Source organism: Oncorhynchus mykiss, chromosome 3, assembly GCF_057628025.1.
Source record: "Oncorhynchus mykiss isolate SJ-2025 chromosome 3, ASM5762802v1, whole genome shotgun sequence".
In the NCBI taxonomy this organism is placed as follows: Eukaryota; Metazoa; Chordata; class Actinopteri; order Salmoniformes; family Salmonidae; genus Oncorhynchus; species Oncorhynchus mykiss.
In genome coordinates, this window is record NC_143024.1 from 16,520,328 (window position 1) to 16,540,743 (window position 20,416).

The 20,416-nt window shown below is 42.0% G+C and overlaps 4 protein-coding genes across 6 annotated transcripts in view; 2 read left to right on the plus strand and 2 right to left on the minus strand.

Annotated features, from left to right (window-relative positions):
* LOC110534068 (copine-4) overlaps positions 1 to 7,843 on the minus strand; it is an 85,587-nt gene extending 77,744 nt beyond the window's left edge. Inside the window, exon 1 of one of the 3 annotated variants that reach the window (XM_090222316.1) lies at positions 7,559 to 7,843. The gene's annotated coding sequence lies outside the window, so the exon portion shown is untranslated. The remainder of the gene's footprint in view (positions 1 to 7,558) is intronic. The other 2 variants (XM_090222320.1, XM_090222313.1) reach the window with 2 other exon arrangements.
* Positions 7,844 to 9,328: 1,485 nt separating this feature from the next.
* LOC118944102 (ectonucleotide pyrophosphatase/phosphodiesterase family member 7) lies at positions 9,329 to 13,942 on the plus strand. The gene is made up of 5 exons (XM_036962031.2): positions 9,329 to 9,675; positions 10,918 to 11,063; positions 11,577 to 12,200; positions 12,324 to 12,546; positions 12,745 to 13,942. The coding sequence occupies exons 1-5, from the start codon at positions 9,438 to 9,440 to the stop codon at positions 12,813 to 12,815; spliced, it is 1,302 nt and encodes a 433-aa protein (XP_036817926.2). The 5' UTR covers positions 9,329 to 9,437; the 3' UTR covers positions 12,816 to 13,942.
* An 850-nt stretch (positions 13,943 to 14,792) lies between these two features.
* LOC110535282 (transmembrane protein 116) lies at positions 14,793 to 19,653 on the plus strand. Its single transcript, XM_036966616.2, has 11 exons — positions 14,793 to 15,383; positions 15,933 to 15,979; positions 16,089 to 16,152; positions 16,340 to 16,468; positions 16,867 to 16,971; positions 17,079 to 17,128; positions 17,323 to 17,406; positions 17,662 to 17,803; positions 17,889 to 18,033; positions 18,160 to 18,239; positions 18,324 to 19,653. The coding sequence occupies exons 1-11, from the start codon at positions 15,309 to 15,311 to the stop codon at positions 18,537 to 18,539; spliced, it is 1,137 nt and encodes a 378-aa protein (XP_036822511.2). The 5' UTR covers positions 14,793 to 15,308; the 3' UTR covers positions 18,540 to 19,653.
* On the minus strand, positions 19,328 to 20,317 carry LOC149984409 (uncharacterized). The gene is made up of 4 exons (XM_090222345.1): positions 20,177 to 20,317; positions 19,937 to 20,084; positions 19,671 to 19,779; positions 19,328 to 19,562 (listed from the first exon to the last, which is right to left on the minus strand). The coding sequence occupies exons 1-4, from the start codon at positions 20,256 to 20,258 to the stop codon at positions 19,440 to 19,442; spliced, it is 462 nt and encodes a 153-aa protein (XP_090078471.1). The 5' UTR covers positions 20,259 to 20,317; the 3' UTR covers positions 19,328 to 19,439.
* Between the last annotated feature and the right edge of the window lie 99 nt (positions 20,318 to 20,416).

Here is a 20,416-nt window from a genome sequence, read left to right on the forward strand (position 1 = left end):
ACAGACAGGGTTACCACTACTGTATAGCGCTGGGGAAGCAGACAGGGTTACCACCACTGTATAGCTCTGGGGAAACAGACAGGGTTACCACTACTGTTTAGCCCTGGGGAAGCAGACAGGGTTACCACTACTGTATAGCCCTGGGGAAGCAGACAGGGTTACCACCACTGTATAGCCCTGGGGAAGCAGACGTGGACAGAAGATTCCACTTCCTTTTTCATTGAAACTGATAGAATGGTGTTCTAATCAAAGTGTCCTTCTCTGAGTAATTGGATTCAGCCTGACAGGCTAATAGCTAGCGACATCGTGGAATAACAGTCCCACCGACCGATCCCTGAGCAATTAAACGTTCCATGGAGAGAGGGAGAGAGAGAGAGAGAGAGAGAGAAAATTGATCGGACACCACAGCCTCTAGGCAATCTGCTCTTCTTATCTGAGGGATTTTTACAAACCATAGGTACACCGTTAGTGGGCATCAGAATATCTGAAAACTGATTATCTATTCATCAGCTACAGTCCCTCAATTATCCAATAGAAACTCTCCTTTGCAACTGTTGGACCACTGAAGTCCACCTAGATCAGCTAGATGCAGGTAAGAGTGTGCAAGGTGGTTTTGAATGTGTCATTGTCAGATACCTTGATTACTCCAATTTTTATCTCGACCTGTGCACCTATGTTGTAAACTTTCATTCATAAGCTAGGTTGTAGCAACTTCATGATGGGTATAGGGAAATTTGAGTATCACGTAGTAGCCTAAACCTATCACTGTTACATTGAGCTGGGCGAATGGAATTTGAATGACAGTCATCCAATATGCTGTAATAGAAATGCCAAAAAGAATCGTCCTCCCTCATCTTCAACGTCACCGACCGCAACCGAAGCTCATCCATCAAAACCTCTGTCCTCCATCATCCATCATCCAGCCACCAGAAGGTCCATAACCAGCTGACAGGGTCGTACATTACAACTAAATGAACAGCCATGTTTACATACTGTAACTCCATGAAAAACTCTTTCCCAGGCATACACATTGCCAGCATGTCAATATTAAGCATCCCTTCACACACATACACAGGACAAGTGCACAGCTAGTGAACGACAGTGAGTAAATAAGCAACAACAACAATAACAAATATTTTCCCAGTGGCACTGACTTTGCTGATAAATACTTTATTGAGAGAAAATATACTTGATACGATTGTGATGTGTTGTTGTCTCACCTAGCGATGTTCAAATGAATGCACTCGCTCTGGATAAGAGTGTCTGCTAAATGACCCCAAAATAAATAATGAACAGACCGGCACCGGCACAGACGCCCTGACTCCCCTGCACTTCTGGTCGATTTTTCAAGAACTGTTGTTTTTTTTCTGGCTGAGGCCCATGCTATTTCTGTTCTGCTCAAGTAGGCTACTTGCTGGAGCCAACTCTATTCTAGGACACACCTGTAGCAATGTGCTTCTATGTTTGTAAACGCAGGTGTGTGTATTTGTCTATACAGTATGTGGGATTATGGATGTATATGTGTGCATACTGTTGAAGTGTGTGTGTGTGTGTGTGTGTGTGTGTGTGTGTGTGTGTGTGTGTGTGTGTGTGTGTGTGTGTGTTAACATATATGTGTCCGTGCAGTAGACAGTGGCAACCTGTAAAGGCTTTGTTAACAGCTGTGACTGGATGTGCTGCTGCTCTCTGTCACAGCAGGCCTCATAAAAGTGCTGATGCAGACACCATGGCAATGTATTACAGACAGAACACTGGCTGTTGCCGGCACCCTGGTGTTCAATAGCAGAAGAAAGATCAAGAACAAAGAAGCACAACTCAATTGAACACATTGACCTTTATCGAGGGAAGCTAATCTACTCTGGAAGTGCAGTGGACATAAGGCAATAGCCATTCTGGATATGAATGTCTGCTAAATGAATGTCATGTCTAATGTTTCATTTCCAGAGCCGTACTGTGTAAATCCCATTCTGCCTGTCTCCTGCCATCGCACTCTCGGCCTGGCGATGAGCAGCACTCCCCCTGGTCAGGTCTCACAGAGGCTTTAGGTTCATCCACAACATGAGAAGGAAATCCCAGTAGATTAGAGAGGTTTTGCTGGAATCCAGCAGTATATCCTTCCATTGCCTGCTTGACTCCCAGCAGCTCAGTGTGATCTGAGCATGAGGAAGGACTTTATCTGCTCTATGTTCCTTCTTTCAGATGCCACAATGTCAACTGAGCTACAGGCTACCCACGCTAAGTCAGGTACAGATGTAGGATCTTCATTTGAGACAGTTATGTACAGCAGGAAAATAATCCTGCAGCAACAGGAAATGTGTGGATTATAGTTAATGGAAATGCTTTTTTTCCATTTGGGCAAATCAAATCTGACATTTTAAACCTTGAATAAACTACAAGTTTTACATTTCCTGCATTGCAGTGATCCAATTAAGATCCTACACCTGTATCACTCCCCTGGCACTGGACAATGCAATATCATTGTCACATTATTGCCAGTCAGTTACAGTATAATTTCCCTCCTGTTCAGCTCCACTTCCTGAGCCAGGAGGCCAGTAATCCTGGAGGAAATCAGATGTTATTCACAGCAAACCCAACATAATCTGATTACAGTATATCACTTCAAAACACGGTTGAAATACAAATGTCAATCATCTGAATGTTACACATTCTCCTTCCTCTCTCATTACCCATGATGCCTGAGGCTCAGGGCTGGGGATGACATAATTTATTCTCATGGTTGATGAGATGGACTGATGGTGTTAGAATGTTATGGGGGGAGTATGAGCTGCCACTCACACTAACCTCCATGCTCCATTGGAATCCACACTAAATGGGTCTGCTTGTTGCCTGTGTCAACACCATGGGGGGGTAGAGGCATTGCCTGTGTCAACACCATGGGGGGGTAGAGGCATTGCCTGTGTCAACACCATGGGGGGGTAGAGGCATTGCCTGACTGATGTTAGGGTTAAGGATTGGGCAATATTTATACTGTAAGAAATTTACCCATTTGTTATAATTAGCATATTCTTTGCAGATAATCAGGACGCTACTATGAACTTGAACTATTCATTGCATAATGAGCTCTGACTCGAATGTGGTCTGTATATTTCACAGTTGCCATGGAAGCAAGGGGAAGGGATCCCCTTTTTTTCCAACCTTCATTCTAAAACTCTCTCAGCGTCAGACACACCTTGCTACCAAACCCTCTGCTGTTGTACTGTACTGTCAAAGGCGTGGAGTTGAGTTCCATTTCCCCCCTGACCACCACTTCTACGTGTCATGCCAGGAGAACAGACAAATATACAACTGCATCCTGAGTTCATTGGAAATCCCTGCAGCTCACTGCATATTTTTAAAACCCAGTTAAGCAACATTTTGACGCTAGTAATTACCCTTTCACTGAATGGGTGATGAATGAACCCGTCCATGTGATTCAAACCTGGTTCCACTAACAAAGGCCTGTCTCTTGCTGCGTATTTAATAATTGGGGACGGTAATGGGTTCAGAAGCAACTTTAGAAGTAAAGCTTGGATCAGTTTCAGATGAAAGGAAAGAGGAATATCCCTGCCTGGTGTTGGTGTGTTGTGTGTTGTCATTCAACGAGGTGTCAGAATGAGGTGAGTACCAATGGAGGCTGCCCGAGGGGAGGATGGCTCATAAAAATGGCTGGAATGGAGTGAATGGAATGGTATCAAACACATGAAAACTATCCTCCCCTCAGCAGATTCCACTGAGTGGGTAGATACTCAGCTTCCACTGAGTGGGTAGATACTCAGCTTCCACTGAGTGGGTAGATACTCAGCTTCCACTGAGTGGGTAGATACTCAGCTTCCACTGAGTGGGTAGATACTCAGCTTCCACTGAGTGGGTAGATACTCAGCTTCCACTGAGTGGGTAGATACTCAGCTTCCACTGAGTGGGTAGATACTACGTTCAACATGTCACTCCCACTGGTACAATGCTACAGCTACACTACAACACCTGCTCACTCTGACAGTGTCAAACTATAGGAATGCTTTTGCTTCGGCCCAGCACTAACACACCGTATTCATCTACTTATGATAAAACCCTTTGAATCAGTTGTGTCGGTGCTGGACTGAAACCAAAGCTTGCACAATCCGCAGCGCTCCAGGGCTATAGGGTTTGAAAAAGCATAAGTCGCTCAGCTCAATTACAGGTGAAAGGATACTTTCTGAATTTCACCCTAGCCACTGAAAACCAGATGCAGGGACATGAGGGGGGGATCATCTCGGACTCTCTGTCTGTAGTCATGGAATTCTCTGCAAGGCGAAGGACACATTTGTGGGGGGATGAATTTTTTGGCCCGTTTATTTTATGTCTACATGTCACTGTCAGTCTGAAGTGATGCCTCAAGACGTCATGGTTTCAGTAAGCTGATATCTCTCAATGATAAAAATGCCTCTTCGCTATTCATGGAAACAGAAGGCAGTGAGAGGAACACCTCTTACTCGAAACCTGAAAACAATGAATCATACAGCAGTCAGTGTGCAAGGACTACTCATTACTCATACGTGCTCTCAGAGGCAGACCAGAAACTGACAATGGATTTCAAAAGCAACAGGGTGTTATTAGTTGGATTTCCATTATTTTACCTTTCCAATGAATGTCCTTATTTATTTAACAGTGGTCAGTTCATCAGGTTGACCAACGCATGTCAGTGCTAACAAACCCCAGCTCTTCATTCTTTTTAAAATGGCAGAGAATGAATGACTTGTCTTAATTCATTTACACACACACAGAAGCCAGGGTAGGATGGAATGGAAAGGCATCACAAGAGGCTGCTGAGGGGAGGACGGCTCATAATAATGGTCAGAACGGAGCAAATGGAATGGCATCAAACACCTGGAAACCATGGAAACCATGTGTTTGATGTAGTATTTGATACCATTCCACTCGTTACGCTCCAGCCATTACCACAAGCCCATCTTCCCCAATTAAGGTGCTGTCAACCTCCTGTGAATGCCCTCAACATGAGCAGTATGAGTTAGACTCAGCTGGCAATAACACATCAGCTATGTTTTTCAGCCACTCACAGGAGAGAGATTCAGGTGTATTTGCATATTCATAGAAACATCACGATCAGTTCCTTGTTGGCTTCTTTTAGGGGGAACTCCCTCTAACCGCTCTCTCTCTGAGCAACTGTTTGTGTGTAGGCATGCAGCTGCACTTGATCAGACAAGATCATTTGGTTAGGTATAATTCTCTTGATCAATTTACCATATTTTTTGCTAATGCCTGCATGTGTGTAAGCTACAAGTCTTTATTTAAAAAGTAGTATTATTGTTACTATTTTACATGCCTTCAGAAGGGAGCCATTTTTATTGTCAATCACGATTATTGGTCAGTGCTTGACTTGGACTGAAATAGGTGCCGGTACTCATGTTTATATTTAGGAGCAGGAGACCTAAAATACTTTTGAGCTAGTATTCTATAAGAGGAACAGGAGATCAAGCAGTAGAAATGTTGAGGTGCCAGTACTCAGCTCCGGTGAGCTCCTGCCCAAGTCAAGCACGGTTCTTGGTTCAAATTCAGGGTGTTGATTGCACGCCCTCCATAGGTCAGGAAAAATAGTTCTATTGAAAGACTGGGAGAGATGTTAGACTGAAGTAGGGCAGTGCTACAGGGTGGCAGGTAGCCTAGTGGTTACAAGTGTTGGGCCAGTAACTGAAAGGTTGGTAGCTGGAATCACAAAGCTAGCATCTGCTAGATGACTAACATGTAACAGCATACACAGCTAGCAAATTTAGTTCCTTGGAAGTTGTAGGAATGTACATTATTGATTCTGGGAACGAAGTCATAAGTTTCCTGACCGTTAAAACTGAAAGCTATTTAAACATTCTGAGAACGGAAGTAAACATTTCTCCTGTTCTGGGAATGTACATTTCAGGTTGTAGGGAGGTTCTGAGAACATTTGTCTATGGTTCCCGGAAAGTTTACCTGGGAGGTTTTATTAACGTTCTGAGAACGGAAATGATAGGTTATTTGAAGGTAATTAAATAGCATTCTGAGAACATGTTTCGATAAGACTGCTAGCTTAGTTGAACTGTTTTGAACTCCAAGCACAAGCAAGACACATGGAAATGTATTTGCTTAGGCATTAATCATGGAAACACATGGAAATGTATTTGCTTAGGCATTAATCATGGAAACACATGTATTGTTATTGTGGCATGGCATCGGGCTCCTGAGTGGTACAGCGGTCTAAGGCACTACATCTCAGTGCTAGAGGTGTCACTACAGACACCCTAGTTTGAATCCAGGATGTACCACGACCATGATTGGGAGTCCCATAGGGTGGTGCACAATTGGCCCAGTGTCGCCCGGGTTTGGCAGGTGTAGGCCGTCATTGTAAATAAGAATTTGTTCTTAACTGACTTGCCTAGTTAAATAAAGGTTACTTTTTTTTTTATTATTGTGAGATTCAAACCTATGATTTCCTGCTCCCTATCCATGAAATTAGTCGACCACGCCATCAGGATGGAGCTGGCATGACATGTTTTTTTTACTCATAAAAAGCTGTTCATTTTAGTCTATTCAAACAGACCCTATGTCAAAGGAAACAAGCACTCATTAACATCAGATGTGGCCAATCAGTGTGTGAAGCCAACACACCTGAACACACTTAACCAGATAGAGGAGAGAGGGTTTTGTTGATGCTGAGAACGGAACGTATATGTTTTCAAATAATATTCTTAGAACCTTCTTTGAACTATACTTATGTTTTCTTGTGGTTTTTATGGAAAGTTTTCTTAATTCTCTGAGAACATGACTTTAAATAGAACCACGAGGAAACCTGCAGAAAATGTTATGCTTTTAAGTACTGAAATTCCCACAGAAGAACGTTGTTTCTTAACGTTCTCTGAACATTCTGAGAACATGACTTTGAATAGAGGAAACCTGTAGGAAACGTTATGGGAAGGTTGTATGCAAAATAACCGTAGTACAACCCCACTCTCGCCAAGCACTAAGAAACATATGGTTCTGAGAACATGATGTGCTAGCTGGGTTCTCTAGTGACCTGCAGCACAAACTACATCAGATAACCATCCCTGTTCATATTAGGTGACGAAACCATAACGACCCTGCCCTGTGAATCCATTCAGGGTGAATGAAGGACGCTCATAACTTCATACAGATTAAATAAAAACCACCAGGTTCCACAGCCCAATTCAGTTGCGTAATAACACAGATTGGCAAGAGCAGGTACGGGGACAGGTAGATATGACCTCATTGTTGCTGGACATATTTGAAGTACTGTTACCAACACATTTTCCTGCAACACTTGCAAAAGATATGATCGATGTAGCCTTTCCTACAACCTGTCAATTATTCAACCTTGGAAAAAAAAAGCCTTGAGAATCTACAGGCAGGTGTCACACATAATAAACTAGGCCTATGTAAAACTGGGGGAATTCCAGCATCAGAAACATTTTGATCAACAAAGTGAATTATAACAGATATTATTTAAAAAATGTTCAATATCAACAATTTTCAATGCATGTTTATGCAAATACTTTGTCATTAATTCTAAACTCACCTTATAAAAACATGAACAAAAATAATCCCAAAACCAGTGAGTGATGCTGACAAAAAAAACTTTTCAAATTCAAAGGCTCCGATTTGAGCAAACTCGGCTAAGAAAGATGACTTCACCACACAGAAAACCAAACCCCATTCTCAATCCATTGTTTATATCAGCAGCGATAGAGGAGCCTGCCCTCTTGACGTTCAATGTAGTTGTGTCTCCCCCTTTCCTCTTTATGAAAGACGGTTGGAGAACAGTCCCAAAGATGATTTCACTGGCTCCCGCATCACTTCAGATGCACCCTCTTCTTCAATGAGATGTTGCTGCGCGCTGCGCTATCACTATCTTGACAATACTGCCCTCTGGTGGCTGTCGTTTTAAATTAGTTTACACCTCCTGTCACACTTGAAATATCTTGTGCTTCGTACCCACCACATACTCTCAAAATGATAAATAGATGCTTTCACGTTAGTTCACCACTCTGTATTGATCTGTTAGAAAGCCATTCGTCAGATCTTGTTCACTCTATGGTAATCGGCCTCTCACACATAGCCCTAGGTTTAGTGACTAATTATGTTAGTAATTGCTCTTGAGGACAAGACAGAGGATATGAGGGGTGTAAGTATTGATAGGCTTACGAAACACGTTTTTACTATACGGAACAACTTTATAAACAAAACATGCAACAATTTCAAACATTTTACTGAGGTACAGCTCATATAAGGAAATAAGTCAATTGAAATACATTCATTAGGCCCTAATCTATGGATTTCACATAACAGGGAATACAGACATGTGTAACGGATGTGAAATAGCTAGCTAGTTAGCGGTGGTGCGCGCTAAATAGCGTTTCAATCGGTGACATCACTTGCTCTGAGACCTTGAAGTAGGGGTTCCCCTTGCTCTGCAAGGGCAGCGGCTTTTGTGGAGCGATGGGTAACGATGCTTTGTTGTTGATGAGGGTCCCTGGTTCGCGCCCGGGGGACGGGCTAAAGTTACATTGATGCTGTTGACCCGGATCACTGGTTGCTGCGGAAAAGGAGGAGGTCAAAAGGGGGGTGAGTGTAACGGATGTGAAATAGCTAGCTACATTCCAGCCATTACAATGAGCCTGTCCTCCCTCCTATGGCTCCAGAGCGACTACAGTTAATTGATTCATTTTAAGATAGCTAGGTGAGAGAACCACATACAGTATCACAGTCATAGAAAGTCTAACTTTTCCTCAATAAAGCAGCTATCAGCAAAGTCACCTGCTGCGACCCCTAATGGGTTGAGACACTGTCTGAGGTCACCTAGATAACATTACTATCATGTACAATGACATTTTAGTAGATTGATTTTAGGAAAGTTCATATTTCAAAGTCATTTTCAGGGTCATGTTTTATTGTTTTGTTGATACGGTGGATTGCCTTGGACAGAAGCTGTTGGTGGAGTATTTTGGACATCAAAGGTTAAAAAAAATATATAATAATAATAAGATCTGCCTACTCAGGTACAAAGCATAGAAGTAGAGGCTGTCAAATACCTTGTTTAACCCCAGGGCTCTGGCATGCTGTTTAGAGCATCATTACAGGGTCCTACCTGACCCATTACTTCACTCACAACTAGAGATAACTTTACCTATCTGCTGAGCAGCTGAGTAGACAGTCTTGGGTTAATGACACTCTTGGGTCCATAGACTAATCTCTAGGCATCTTAGGTGAAATCTCTCTTCAGATAACAATTGATAACACCCCTCCTGTCTATTAAAGCAAGGCACATTCAAGGTTTGTCCTTTGAAGATAACACTCTTCAAAGAACACATGTTATCTTCCTGACCACAATGATGACTATAAATGACATCCATCAAGCCCAACAGGATTAGTTAGTGCAGACAAGCCAAGACATCAAGATGTGGTTGGATTTGTATTTGGGAATGGCAGTTGTTCTCAGTGTAGAGTGCAAACCATTGAACAAGGGGACACACAACAAGTTGCTAGTGATCTCCTTTGATGGTTTCCGATGGGACTATGATCAAGACGTAGACACCCCTCACATGGACAAGTTAGTGGTAGATGGAGTGAAGGCAAAGTACATCACCCCTCCGGCTATCACCATGACGTCCCCATCTCACTTTACCACCATAACTGGTAAGGCAGAAGAGTTACAAAATGCTGTTGACTTGTTGCGTGCATTTGAGCAGCGTGTTTGAAGTTCTCAATCAGGTGCATATTCATCAAAAATAAGTATTTCCTTGGGTAACATGTGACTACGGGCCCAAGTTACTGTTTCAAAACTGGTTTTGAAGTCAAATGTAGCCTACTACTGTAGATGGATTATTGACTGTTGATTTCCTTGGCCAAATATTTCAATTCTTTCATAAAAACAGTTTTGTTTGTGGCATGTGCCCAGAAAATGCCAGTCCTGACCATGATCTCACTCACGTTACAAAGTAGTCTCACTTGCCAGTGTTCTGGGTGGCAGGTAAGCCTAGTGATTAAGAGCTGACTAGGTGAAACATCTGCCGATGTGCCCTTGAGCACAGCACTTAACCATAATTGATCCTGTAAGTCGCTCTTATCTATGCTAAATGACTCAAATCTAAATGAAATGTTCTTTCTGATTTTTAGGACAATCTATTATGTCGTTCTGCCCCTGAACAAGGCAGTTAAGAATTAGTTCTTAACTGACTTGCCTATTTAAATAAAGGTACAATTAAAATCAAATAAATCAAATGTACACTGTATATGTGCACATACTGTACATATCCTTCAGGTCCTAACTATTTAAATACAAATCTGGTCAAACTTGCTGCTTACTTTATCTCTGGGCAATTGACCTCACTTTAATCTGACCCTAGAGTTATTCCTGAGAGATGGAAATCACCTTATGTTTTCATTTGTTAATGCAGGAAAAACCTACAAATCTACAGATAATTTCTAAATGTTCTCTTATATGACAGTGATAAAAAATATATATATAGTACAGCAATTAAAGTTGTAAATGCCATCTTCGATATCCTTGATAAGACATCACTGAGGTTTTGGATACTGTTTATCATAATGTCATGATGAAAAGACAATTCAAACTGGAAGGTTGCTGGTGTAACAGTATAGACTTTACGTCCGCCCCCTCGCCCCGACCTGGGCGCGAACCAGGCACGCTCTGCACACGTCAACAGTCACCCTCGAAGCATCGTTACCCATCCCTCCACAAAAGCCGCGGCCCTTGCAGAGCAAGGGGAACCACTACTTCAGGGTCTCAGAGCAAGTGACATCACCGATTGAAACGTCACTAGCGCACACCACCGCTAACTAGCTAGCCATTTCACATCGGCTACACTGGCATTAGAAAATATTTACATATCATTCTACTTCTCATATCTCTCACAGGGAGATGGATAGAGGATCATGGAGTTGTTCACAATATGATGTTTAATTCCACAACTCATCAGAAAGTCGTCCATAAAGCTACCTTGAAGAGGTCTGAGTGGTGGGACAATGGAGCCTTACCGTTGTGGATTACAGCACAGAACCAGGTGAGGAACTGGCCATGATTTAATCCTGGACATAAAATATCACAAGTGTTATTTGTCTAATATGCAGATTTAGCTTACAGTCCTCCTACCCACAGCTACAGAAACCACCGTCAGACTATTTACATTGACCCCCACCCCATTTGTTTTGTACACTGCTGCTACTCGCTGTTTATTATCTATGCATAGTCACATCACCCCTACCTACATGTAAAAATGACCTCAACTAACCAGTACCCCTGCACACTGACTTGGTACCGGTACCCCCTGTATATAGCCTCGTTATTGTTATGTTATTGTGTTACTTTTTATAATTTATTTAACACTGTTGGTTAAGGGCTTGTAAGTAAGCATTTCATGGTAAGGTGTTGTATTCGGAGCATGTGACAGATAAAATTGAATTTGACTTGATTATTTTTAGGTGAATGAAGTTGCTCTAATGAAAGTTAAGACCCCTACTACTCCCTGTAATTAGAAGCATACATACAAGCATACATACCTTTTCTTATCTTTCAGGGCCTGAAAACAGGCTCCTTTTTCTTTCCAGGAGGAGCCGCCAACTACAGTGGTCAAAGTGTAAACCGGGCGGTGGTTGAGGAAACAGGTCAACAAGATGATAACGAAACAGAGTGGCAACAGAATATTGACACTGTGTTGAGCTGGTTCACCGAAGAAGATTTTGACTTTGTGACTCTGTACTATGGAGAGCCTGACAACGTGGGTCATGCCAAAGGACCAGACCACCCTGACAGGAAAACCATAATAAAGCAGATTGACCGCACCATCGGATACCTGAGGGAGGCCATCCAGCGAGATGGTTTGACAGATAACCTGAACATCATCATCACCTCTGACCATGGCATGACCACCGTCAAAAAAAGACCTCTTGTAGATGAGATAATCCTCTCTAAATACCTGAATTTCTTCAACTTGGTTTATTTTGAGCTCCTTGACTACGGCGGGTTTGGAATGATCACGCCGAAGAAAGGAAAGGAACAGCAGGTTTATGATGCTCTCATGAAGGCCCCAAACCTCACAGTCTACAAGAAGGAAGATATGCCAGAGAACTTTCATTTGTCCAAGAATGACAGAATGCAGCCTATTATTGTCATTGCTGATCTAGGTTTCAACTTAAACTCGGTAGGTACTGGTATTAACTTTAAAAACACTTCATATACTATGTATAAAGTAAAAAATGGTAAAGTAAAAATATCACAGATTTAAAAAATAAAAACAATTATGATATGCATGTAATTTCAACAGCGGTTCATCGTCTACGTAAACAAAGGAGATCATGGATTCCACATGGACGAAATGGACATGAAGACCATCTTCCGTGCTTTTGGACCAGATTTCAAAAAGAGTTATCTGTCCGAGCCCTTTGACAGTGTCCACATCTACCCTCTAATGTGCAAGCTGCTGCAGATAGATCCAGCCCCTAACAATGGTTCCCTATCTGTCACTGAGGGCATGCTGGTGCAGAACGGTACGAGCTGGGAGCTTCTCCCAGAAAGCATTTTAGTATCAAAATGCATGAAAGTGTCTATTAATTAATTCTAATACAGGAATATATCAACCTTAATGCGTGCTCCACTGATGATACTTCTTCTATAAGATAATTATCAAGACTGACATGACAAATGGTTATATCACATAACTAATGGCGCCATTCTTCTCTACACAGGTGGGAGAAGAAATCAGATGTCCCTTGGTGTTTTGGCATCGATATTTGTCTACATTTTACTTGTCATGTAGTTATTTATGATGTTGGTTATTTTCCGTAATGTTCGTTAACTGAAAACAATTGCATAGTTGAATCAATCATAACCAAAACTCCAACAAATATTTTTAAGGAGGATCACATTCACTATGATGTTCATCAACAATATCCATCTGATTGTATTATACACTCAGTTTCCAGTTTATTAGGTACACCTATCTAGTACCGGGTCGGACCCCCTTTGCACCAGAACAGCCTGAATTCTTCAGGGAATGGAAACGTTGCTCAATTGGTATCAAGGAAAAACATTCCTCGCACCATTACACCGACAGCCTTTATTATTGACACCAGGCAGGATGGGGCCATGGACTCATGCTGCAATAGCCCATCTGTGACAAGGATGGATGTGTTGTGCGCTCCGAGATGCCGTTCTGCACAGCACTGTTGCACTGCGCAGTTATTTGCCTGTTTGTAGCTTGCACAATTCTTGCCATTCTCCTTCGACCTCTCATCAACTATCTGTTTTCGCCCATAGGACTGCCGCTGAACGGATGTTTTTGGTACCATTCTCGGTAAATCCTAGACACGGTTGTGCATAATATAATAAGCCCAGGAGGCCGGACGTTTCTGAGACACTGGAAACGGCGCGCCTGGAATCGACGATCATACATACCATGCTCAAAGTCGCTTAAGTCACTAATTTTGTCCATTCTAAAGTTCAAGCCTTCTTTATACACTGAGTGTACAAAACATTAAGAACACCTTCCCAATATTGAGTTGCATGTCTATGTCATGGAAAGAGCAGGTATTCTTAATGTTTTGTACACTCAGTGTATAGCAAGCCACAGCCACGTGACACGCTGTCTGCTAACCACTTTTGGGAACGGGGTGGTGTGCCTAACAAACTGCCCACTGAGTGTATGTTTAATAATCAAACCAGTCAACATTGGCTCAAATAACTTCGTCTAGAACCTACATTTAATAATGACACCCGCCCACTGATGGTTCAGGGGTTTCAAGTAGCCTGATTCCTTTGAGAAGTTGTTGCCTTTCATTCTAAATGTCAGATTTTATTTGGAGTCATATTTTTGTTTAAATATTTGTTCCGACTGTATATTTATTTGTTGTTATTATGCTTTAATAAACGTGCACGATGAATGAGTATTGCAGTTTTTAAATTAAAATGTTTAACAGGAAACAGGATTTGGATCTAAGGTGTTATTACCACCTGCAGCCAGCTGGGGATATCATTTTTTAAATAAATTTAACCAATATTTAACTAGGCAAGTCAGTTAAGAACACATTATTTTAAGAACAAATTCTTATTTACAATGACGGCCTAGGTACAGTGGGTTAACTGCCTTGTTCAGGGGCAGTTAGACAGATTTTTACATTGTCAGCTCCGGGATTCAATCTAGCAACCTTCCAGTTATTGGCCCCACTCTCTAAACACTAGGCTACCTGCCGACCCAACTGTATACACATATTCCAACAAATGGAAATGTTACAGAACAGACCGATCTGAAAACACAGATGGAGGAAATATAAAACGTACATAATCTCCGTTGGCCCTTTATTTCATACTAAATATTATGAAAGTCTCCCTTACTAAAACAAATTGCAGTTGTGAAACTGCAGTAAAAGTGTAGTAACTGCAGTTAACTGTGGTATTTTGGACATAGTAATTGCAGAATAACTGCACTCTAATTAAGCAAAAGGCACGAGGAGGTGTGGTATATGGCCAATATAACACAAACCCCAGAGGTACCTTATTGCTATTATAAACTGGTTACCAATGTAATTAGAGCAGTAAAAATAAATGTTTTGTCATACCTGTGGCATAACTGCAGTTATACTGCTCTCTGACTGCTCTTTCAATGACAGTCTGACCAAGTGAATCCAGGTGAAAGCTATGATCCCTTATTGATGTCACTTGTTAAATCCACTTCAAATCAGTGTAGATGAAGGGGAGGAGATGGGTTAAAGGGGGATTTTTAAACCTTGAGATGATTGAGACATGGATTGTGTGTGTGCCAGTGAATGGCAGGACAAAATATTGAGTGCCTTTGAACGGGTATGGTGGTAGCTGCGCTAGGCGCACCTGTTCTTCGTGTTTTGTACAATCAATGGATATTTTTCACATTGATGCCGATTATTTTTGTCATCGCCAAGGTTATTGTAGGGTTAAGTGGTGACTTGAAATTAAAACAACGAGGGTGATGAATAGGCTATGGGCTATTGCCTAATGTAAATTATAAGATTTTGAAACCATGATGAGTGGATACACTTGTTGCGGTCATGTGACGAAGCATTAACGGGTTAGGTCAAATGGAGAGTGAGCGCGCCCTGCATTCTATGTGACGTTAAACTGCTGTACAATCACTTCAGTTTTGGATCCGTGCGTGTCTAGGTTAATCAGCCTAAATCACAACTAGTCTCTGATGTTTTAAGCTATGGCTGAATGTTTTGGGAACGACATAGCTATATATATATTCTACAATTGGGTTAATTCTTAGAATAAAGAAAAAATGTTACATTTCGTCTTGCAAGATGTCTCAAACAACACGGAGCAAAACACAACAACGCCTGAGGACTGGACTGTTGTAAGTCATTTACAAGTATTGTATTAAGTATTGTGATTATTCATTTGTAGTTGTCCTGTATTTAAACTACTGCAAAGTGTACAGCAATGTGTATTTCTTAGTTGTAGCTACATCGTTGCAACATGTGTCTGCTGCATGGCTTTAGGGGGGTGGGACCACCCTCTAGCACTGTAGAAAGTGGATGAGATTATTCTCCTCGGTTGAGTAGTGTAGTGTTATAGGATAGTGACTGTTTTGGTTTCTAATCAACACCTTTCCCCTGTAAAGGTGTACTTTGCAGTCAGGTGGATCCAGATGACCAGAGTAGTGTTATAGGATAGTGACTGTTTTGGTTTCTAATCAACACCTTTCCCCTGTAAAGGTGTACTTTGCAGTCAGATGGATCCAGATGACCAGAGTAGTGTTATAGGATAGTGACTGTTTTGGTTTCTAATCAACACCTTTCCTCTGTAAAGGTGTACTTTGCAGTCAGATGGATCCAGATGACCAGAGTAGTGTTATAGGATAGTGACTGTTTTGGTTTCTAATCAACACCTTTCCTCTGTAAAGGTGTACTTTGCAGTCAGATGGATCCAGATGACTATGGCAGTGCTGAGGTAAGCAGGGCGCAGCATTTACAACCTCTTTGTAATTGTACAATCTGGTGATCACACGGGTCAAATGAGGAGCTCTTCCCAATGTGGTTTTTCTTCTTGTTGTTTGCAGCATTGTCGGTTCAGGTTCCATAATTGTTTATGCAACTTTCCAACACCTTATAAGGACACCTGAGGTTAGTTACAAACACTACAGATGATCCCCTCTACAGTTGGTTTTAATTGTTACCCTACCTTAGTTGGTAGAAAGGCGCTATATAAATCCAATCGGTTTTTGTTAATAATAACAATATTATTAACCTACCTACAATACCATGACTGCTTTAGACTCCAAAACAATGGCCAATACCACCTCCTCTGCAGATCCAGCCATTGTTCTTACTGAGTGTGACAGACTTGCTGCTGGCAGTCAGCTGGCTGGTAGGAGCAGTACTGTTCACTCAGGACTGTGATAGCCATGCCACCTGCTACAACCTACACATCGTTGAACAGGTATGTACACAGACGTATAATACATTCATTTACAGTAAGAATTGACTTAATGTTTTACTGAGAAATAGATGGCCAAGGCCGATCCAGATCCGGCCCATATGAAGTAGAGCAGCAAATCTAGCCCAATTTGACGCCTCTTCAATTCTGTTAGATCGGGACAAAGGAGTTTGGATGTGGCTGACCCATTTCCCTTGTACTTGTGCACTGGAATATTCTGTACCAAAAGGGAACATGATATATAACCCCACAACAAAACCAATGATGGTCCTAGATATCTAATCTTCATGGATATGCAGAAAGAGAACACCATTTCATTGACACGTCATCACCACTGAAATAGAAGTAAATGTTGGTTGACTCATGGTGACCACTGACGGAGAACCCCTGTCTTTTAACAGATCCTGTATATGACCTCGTTCTTCTACACATTGAACTATGTATGGACCCTGTACTCTGGGCTAAATAACAGATTCTACAGTAGCCTTCATGGATACCCAGCCCAAGTAGGTGCTACCTGACAAATTATCGTTTTGATGTCTGACACATTTGGTTGTCTGTAATTCCCCATATTCAACTGTTTGGTTAAAGTCTGGCCTCTGTTTTTTTGAAGTGCACCACCAAACTGAGAAGTTTCAGCAAGATTGCTGCAGTCCTGTCATGGTGAGCATGGACTATTTCACAGAAAGAGTATTTCATTTACATGTATTTATTTAACCTGGCAAGTCAGTTAAGAACAAATTCTTATTTACAATGATGGCCTAGTATATGCTTGACCTATTTAAAGTTCAGTAGATGTCATTATACATCCAATAGAGGGAGTATGCTAAATGTCCTGTCCCCATTTCTCCTTCCAGTGTCCTCCCCGTGCTGCTGATGCTGCCAGTGTTTGTAACAGGAAACATGGACCACTGTTACACAAACTTCAGCCAGCCTTACAAGTAGGTCTGTAGCATGCATCAAAGTAGGAATATTATCATGGAGAGAGTTTATTTTGGGATAGAGATAATTGTGTGTCAATAAGGTTTGCAGTTTTAGTAAGGCAATCAGAATTCATATCAAGCACATCCGTGCTAAATGTTTGGTCAATTAATATGATTTAATCGTCATTTTTAATGTGTTTTTTTATTATACATATCTCTCGTTGATTTGAGGTGCATAACGGTTTGACTAAAGTCCCTCTCCCTGCATATTAGGTGTCTTCTAATGCACACAGAGGCACTTTTCATGTCCACTGACTTGAGCAAGATGGAGGTGGACTCAGCTTGCCGCCTGGGACACATGTACAGTATTGCTGTCTTCCTGGCAGTGTTCCTCCTCACCTTTGTTGGCATTGTGGTGAGTCAGCCTCTCCCATGGTTACCAGCTTATATTTATTTTATTCAAACGTATCTTGGCTTCACACGTCTTTTGTCTACACCAGGTGCTCATGGGAAAAGCCCGCACTGTTTACAGACGTTGTGTGAGTTCTAGCGGTTTCCTCGGCGACAGGCAGTGGGCGTCGCTTCGTGTTCTGGACCGACACATGCTCCTCTACCCCTCTGTCTTCTTCTTCTGTTGGGGCCCAGGTAACTACAGTACTGTTCACCCAGCTCAGAATCCTAGGGCCCGCCCGGGCTTGCTAAATGATTTGTAGCAGCTGAAAATCACATTCTCCTCTCTGATATATTGCCTTGTTTACCTTTTCATTTCAGCAGTCTTCCTGGCAGCCATGATTCTGTACAGCCCCAAATCAGTGGAGGGAGTTGTGGGCGTCATTCTCTACATCTTACAGGTAAAACTGCCAGCTGCTCTGAAACCTACATCCAAGACGTGTGCAACCTCAGTCCATGGCTTAACTTCTACTTCCTCATCCCAGGCCTTCACCTCATCCTCTCAAGGCCTTCTGAACTGTGTGGTGTACGGCTGGACACAGACACACTTCCGCTCAGCTAGCAAAGATGCTCTAAGGGACATGGACACCCAGACGCCACTTCTGAGATCTCAGAAGAAAGGCTATAAAACTCTATGGTCAACACCATCCCCCAAATCAGATGATATAGAAGGATCTGGTATTCTACCGACACCACATTAACTTACTATGGTGGTTGTGACACTGGCAAAAGAAATGAAACAAAGCCTTTTGTGCCAGACTGGGAGTGACGGTTTGGTTTTGAATCTTGGGGACAGTACCTTGGGAAGCACCTGTTATACCAATGAAGCAAGAACACCCTCGGCTGTACACAAGGGACAGCAGGGTCCAACCAGACAGAGGCTGAACTGCTGAGGCGTAAAAAAGGGAAGAACCAGGGAATTTACAAGGAGAGGAAGAGCAGCTCTGAAACAGGATCTGAGAGCTCTGTACTTTCATAGGAATCAGAGTCACTTGTTTTGACTGCATCGCTCGTGCAAACATTGTCTCTACATTAGTGTTTAGAATTTCCCACAGTAGTTGGGGACAGCCGAGGATATTTGTGAAAGGCTTTGTAACTGACTGGCATGTCTTTGATTTAGAGGGGCCCTGATTGAGCCCAACCGTGTGGAAACAGTGAGCAGCCTGTCACTTTTCATCTTGATGGAACAAAGGCCCTCCATTCACAGAGATGCTGCTTGACGTACGAGTTTGGCCCGTGGTGTTGTGTGATGGTCGTAGATACGCAAGTGTGTGCAATGTTTAGTTTTCGCCCTGCATGGGCTTGGTCACAGAAATGTGACTGTAGGTTTATGCTCACTCCTTGAGTTCAATTCTAAACTTTATCAAAGGGGACAATTATTGCCTTGCATGAGGCATGAGTTACAGGATAAATACATCACCACAACATACAATTTCTTTTTTTCTGAGATGCAAATGAAACTGAATGAAAAGAATGTGAATTTCCGGTCTGTCAATGCATTGGACTTTATTTCTGTTTAACTCAATCCATCAATATAAAATGGGCATTGCAGCTCAAATATAGTAACTGCTGCAGCCTCATCAAAACAATAAAATATTGTTTCACTCCCACATCCGACCAGCTGCGTCATGGCAGTTATCAAAGATGAGGCTGTAGTCAGTGCCTCCAGCTTTGACGAAATCAGAGACCGTCTTACTCCCTTTAAAGTTTTTGGTTTCAACTTTCTGCAAAAAGTTTTAAAAAACAATGTTTAATTGAACGACTGTGTATTTGCCACTACAGAGTCATTTCAATAAAATATGCTTATGAAAGAAAGCTGATTGAATACTTGCCTTCCAGTCTCGACCCATGTGGCGTGCAGCCACCACTACAGTCTGAGAGCTGATGCCAAATCCATCCCCTTTATGGACAAGCCACTGGGAGCCATCAGCCAAAGTCACTCTGTGGATCAACAACGAAGGATTAGACATAGCGGGTAGTTTAGGCCATTTCTTAATTAACAAACATGATGTTGCTAGATATGCAGTAACATACAACTGACTTTTGTGGGTTTATTTTATAAATATCATACGCATTTCATAGATAATATGTTACTCACCTGACTCCTGAGTGGCTGAGAACCCCCACCTGAAAGGACATGCCTTCAAGGGGTCTCCGCATTCTGTCTGCTTCATACACCTTGGAGTTGTACAGCTTCCTCAGGTCAGACATTTTAGATATGTCATAATTGTAGGATCCTCCACCACCTATGAGAAACGTTATAATAACACATGAACAACATAACAATAACATCATAATACTGTATAGATATGTCTACAAAATAGTTGTTGAAACTTACCACCACTGAAAGAGGATTCCACATTTACAACCAAAAGGGCCAGAAGAGCTGGCAGGATGAATGCGGTTCTGATGGAGAACATGGCAGGATCCTTTTCCCAAGGATGTTGTTGTGAATACCTAATACACTTTCTGCAGTGAGATAGATGTACCTTTTTATAAAGCCCAAGTTGAGACACTCCTCCCTTATTTGTTCTTGCAGCACATCAAATAGAAAGTACTGTCTGGCACACAACAGTGG

What these genes read in the sequence shown, in the direction of transcription:
- LOC118944102 (XM_036962031.2), top strand. Translation starts at nt 9,438, where the DNA reads ATGTGGTTGGATTTGTATTTGGGAATGGCAGTTGTTCTCAGTGTAGAG. An exon ending in GGATTACAGCACAGAACCAG is followed by an intron (nt 11,064 to 11,576) that starts GTGAGGAACTGG and finishes CTTATCTTTCAG; the next exon opens with GGCCTGAAAACAGGCTCCTT. An exon ending in GGGCATGCTGGTGCAGAACG is followed by an intron (nt 12,547 to 12,744) that starts GTACGAGCTGGG and finishes TTCTCTACACAG; the next exon opens with GTGGGAGAAGAAATCAGATG.
- LOC110535282 (XM_036966616.2), top strand. Translation starts at nt 15,309, where the DNA reads ATGTTACATTTCGTCTTGCAAGATGTCTCAAACAACACGGAGCAAAAC. An exon ending in ACCTACACATCGTTGAACAG is followed by an intron (nt 16,469 to 16,866) that starts GTATGTACACAG and finishes GTCTTTTAACAG; the next exon opens with ATCCTGTATATGACCTCGTT. An exon ending in TTCATGGATACCCAGCCCAA is followed by an intron (nt 16,972 to 17,078) that starts GTAGGTGCTACC and finishes GTTTTTTTGAAG; the next exon opens with TGCACCACCAAACTGAGAAG.
- LOC149984409 (XM_090222345.1), bottom strand. Translation starts at nt 20,258, where the DNA reads ATGTTCTCCATCAGAACCGCATTCATCCTGCCAGCTCTTCTGGCCCTT. An exon ending in GGAATCCTCTTTCAGTGGTG is followed by an intron (nt 20,085 to 20,176) that starts GTAAGTTTCAAC and finishes CGTTTCTCATAG; the next exon opens with GTGGTGGAGGATCCTACAAT. An exon ending in CTCAGCCACTCAGGAGTCAG is followed by an intron (nt 19,780 to 19,936) that starts GTGAGTAACATA and finishes GTTGATCCACAG; the next exon opens with AGTGACTTTGGCTGATGGCT.